This window comes from Atta cephalotes (genome assembly GCF_000143395.1).
Source record: "Atta cephalotes unplaced genomic scaffold scaffold00019, whole genome shotgun sequence".
NCBI lineage: Eukaryota > Metazoa > Arthropoda > Insecta > Hymenoptera > Formicidae > Atta > Atta cephalotes.
Genome location: NW_012130083.1, coordinates 2,129,339 through 2,133,758, shown reverse-complemented (window position 1 = coordinate 2,133,758; position 4,420 = coordinate 2,129,339). Strand labels below are relative to the sequence as shown.

The 4,420-nt window shown below is 37.1% G+C and overlaps 1 protein-coding gene across 1 annotated transcript in view; it reads right to left on the bottom strand.

Moving 5' to 3' along the window:
- The window catches only part of LOC105619021 (COUP transcription factor 2), a 140,939-nt gene that overhangs the window by 102,670 nt on the left and 33,849 nt on the right, over positions 1 to 4,420 (bottom strand). Inside the window, exon 2 of the mRNA XM_012200548.1 lies at positions 3,235 to 3,393. Within this exon, the coding sequence (XP_012055938.1) occupies positions 3,235 to 3,393 (159 nt within the window). The remainder of the gene's footprint in view (positions 1 to 3,234; positions 3,394 to 4,420) is intronic.

Here is a 4,420-nt window from a genome sequence, read left to right as displayed (position 1 = left end):
CTCTCTCTCTCTCTCTCTCTCTCTCTCTCTCTCTCTCTCTCTCTCTCTCTCTCTCTCTCTCTCTCTTCTTTCCTCTTTCCCGCCCCTCCTCTCATTGCTCCATCACCTTCATTCCTCCTCGTTCCTTCTCTCCTCGCACGCCTTCAACCCTCTCCCCTCCATCATCCACGACCTCTTGCCTCTTTCTCCTCCTGTTGCTGCTGTTGCTGTTGCCGTTGCTGCTGTTGCTGCTGCCGCTCCTGCTGGTGGTACCGGTAATCCCCCTCCCCCCCTTATCCTCGTCATCCTTTCCCTCCGCGGCCCTTGGCCCTTCATGCACTTTTCTTTTCTTCGCTCTCTTCTTCGTCTTCTACTTCTTAGACTTCTTCTTCTTCTTCTTCTTCTTCTGCTTCTTTCATCCTCTTTCTCTACTCTTTTTCTTTCTCTCTTTCCTTCTCGGGAATCTTTCGTGCGAACGTATATGGCAGAAACCAGGTGAGTGTACATAGAGTTACGTGCCCCGCGCTCGCGAGCGACTCGAATTATTATCAAAGACTGGGGCATCATCGCGGATAATAAGCGGATGTCGCTTTGACAGGACAGAAAATGCGACGTCTTTTCTACGCTTCTCGTGCCTACGTTCCTGTGGGAAAAACTGTGCCGCGAACAGAAGAGTTGCCTGCTCTCGTGCGAATAATCATGCGCGAGCTTCTCTTTCGTGAAGTACAACGTGCCTCACGATATTCGAGAATGTGCCTTTAGGAAGTCATGCACTTTCTGCGATTCATATATGAAAGAGGCCAAATCAAAATGAAGGACAGTTGTTCCGGTCTCAAGACTTCGATAATTTGTAATAAAAAATAGTAGTGAGAAATTATTTAAATGATTTAAGAAATTACTTTTATTTATTTAAAAATAAAGCAAGCTTATACATTTGCCTTTCATATAGAGATTACATTACCAAGATTTTGATTCTAGAGATATCCTAAAATTAGTATTAAATTTTTAAAGTTGTATTCGCAAAATAAAAATAAAGTAATTTCAAAATATGAAATCTTGCGATCATTAAATAGATCTATCTTGAGAGCATAATGTGAAACAAGATTAAAATGACAACAGCATTCAAAACAAATGTGCGAAATAATATATATTTCCTGTATTATTTTAACAATGTATTCTTTTGTCTTTTTATTATTATTAACACTAGAATCGCTGATGATATCCCATTAGAAATTGCTGAAGGTATCAATTTGATAATTTCCTATCTTTGGTTAGTAATAAGTTATTTTGATATTATTTGTAGAATTATTTGTAGAATTTGTAGAATTATGTATTATTTGTAGAATTATTTATATTATATTCAACCTGCATAATATTTTGTATTGCATATCTAATACAAAAATTAAAGAAAAAATTAATTAGTAGAGTCAAAATGATACCATTATTGGTTCTATAAGTATTAATATAATATGCTATTCTAACTGACTTGACTTTACTCTAAAAGTGCACAGAATGATGAGACTTCAATTAAGAATTGGAAAGCTAACAAATCAATTCAATTTCTTGCTTATAATCTTGCTATGTCTCGTATATTTTTTCTTGGCGTCACTGAATCATTGATTTCTGTTTGCATTTCTCGTCAATATCCATCATATCCATGCAAGTCGATGCGTACGGCTGATACGCGTAAAAACCGATTTACCGGATTTACGATCGCGATGCGGCGCGGCGCGAGCACACTCCGGGGCAGACGGACAGCCACGTCTCGGACGGAAGTGGTTGTACACCTGGGCAGGCTGAGAGAGCCGATGACCAGCGAGAGAACGCGTTCCTCTTCTCCTCGTGCGCGCGGCGGAACAAGGTCAGATGTTATCGCGCGCGGCGCGAGTAGCCAAGTTTAAGAGCGGAGAAACGTGGAATCGCGGGCGGGGATAAGGCGTGGGAACCTTTCCGGCCTTTCCACAAGCTGCAATTAAAAGTTCCTGCCGCAGCAAAGCGCGCCGAAAGCCATGTTTCCAAACGTCCTCATGTGTAGACATTTCCGAAATAAAATATGTATATATATTCAGAATCACCAAGTTAATTTGAAGATCTAATAGTCGCGAATATCTAACATTCGTATATAATCAATAAACTTGTAACAAAAGTGACTAACTATATTTATAGAAATGATCCTATGTATATAAATAACGCGCATAATATATTATTAAATTAAATATTAAAATTATATCGCAATTGAAAATTCCTCTGAATCAGAATTGAAGATATCTTTATCTCTTGTAATTATCGCCTAAAATAAGTGTACAATATATAACAATATGTAATTCTAAATATTTAAATTGTGTTGCGCATTATTATATATAATATATATAATTCAGAAATTCCACAGCTCGATCATAATATCAAGAATCAGAAATGGGAGCTTGATATGCGGACCGTGTGACGGAGAGTTTAACGGGTGATCACAGCGAGTCGCGAATAATCATCGGATCGATACTTTGTCGACAACGTTTCTCCGAATATTACAATCAAGTAAGGAGTTTCCTATAATAATCATAAAAGACAGAGACGAAGTTGTTCCTTGAATAAACTGTAAAACAAAATCGAATTTAATATAAATTTTCTCTTTAATAATACTTGCTTTAAATTAAATCACAAAACATACGTTTATTTCCAGAAAACAGTACAACGAACAAAGAGATATTTTCGTCATCATGCACTTTGATCTTAACGCGTATATAAGTACAAAAGGTTGTGCTATTTTCAACATCCATTCAAGATTCTTTCCATATATCAGAGAAACATCGTCTAGTCATGACTTTTAGTGTTTTTATTGCAAAAAGCGCGCTACAGAAGATCTCAAGAAAAAAATATCGCAAGCGCCTAATTTTCTATATTCCATATTTTGTCTTTAATATTTTTTCTACATGTTTAAACATTTTTATTTTAATATTTAATATAATTTTATTATGTCAGATTTTAATTTCAATAAAAAAACAAAAATTTATTTTGAATTTACATTAAAATATAAAATAAAAGTTATAAATAATACGTTAAATAATGAAAGTATCGTATTAGAACATTTTATTAAACAAACAATTTTATTAATATATTTCTGAAATTAAAAAAAAAAATTGGAACTTGTAATATTTTTCTTTGAGAACTTCGAGTATTGCTGTCAAGATATTTCGGCGATCTCGATGTAATCACCAGTGGAGATCAATCGCTAATAAATTCGTAGAAAGGGTTCAGTACAGTGCATACCTTCCCGGCGCATGCCCATCTTCAGGCACTTTTTCAAACGGCAAAACTGGCACTGGTTTCTATGGTGTTGGTCGATCGGACAATTTCTAGTCCCTCGACACGAGTATGTTAGGTTTCGCCTCACACTCCTCTTGAAGAAACTCTTGCATCCTGAAAAAAAGAATGAAAATATTTAAATTTAAATTCAATTTCGATCAAATATTTAAATGATTCTAAATCCACTTCAAAATATTAATATTAATTTTTCGTATTTTAATACTCGAGACACTATCGTATTTCTTAATGATAATTTATATATGAATATTTCTCTTATTCGCTGTCGTGGAACGAATTCTTATTGAAATGTCCTCATTACAAAAAAATCTATTTCCTCTTATAAATTCTCTCTACAGCCAATTTAGATTTTAATATATCAATCATACTTTCTCCATTAATGTCATGTACGATTAGATATCTCACAAGACCAATCTTCTAGCATAAAAACATTAACTATTTCGACAGCAAAAATATATTTCCCTATGTTCGCGTTAATTCACGCGTGAACATACAATACATGTAATAACGAAAGACAGCACGATCGGCACTTGAAAAGTGCACAATCGGCACATAAAAGATAAGCGATTAGCTACCACGTGCTGAAATCAAGATCCATCCGAGTACGTAGAAGGATACGCAGATTCTTATTGATAGAGCGTGTACGAGCAACCATAAACGTGACGGGATTAATGCTTATGGAACGGCACAGTAAGTTTCTCTTGTTTATTGGATACATCTCTCGGCGCACGTAAACGTGTACGTGTGGAACGACAAGATTGCGTAGCGCGAGCAGAAGGAACGAGGAGAGAAGAACAGAAAGGTGGATAGAGAACGATGGGGAGGGCTTGGACCGATGATACGTGATTACGCAAATTCTGTAACATGTACGTTGCAACGAGACCGATGCACCTTGAGGTCAACGTAGGGAGCGCGGATTTAAGTTACGGCGGATGCACGATCTGGCACAATGGTGGCCGCACACACGCGCGACGCTTGATATAGACAGATACTTGGCTGCCTCCTTACAGGAATGAGAAGCCAACAGAGTCGAAAGTGCCGACGGACTTGATCACGAAAATCCTATTAGTAGCCGCCCCGCTGAGATCGAGTACTCCGCGCGCGCGAGCACTCTCTCTCTCTC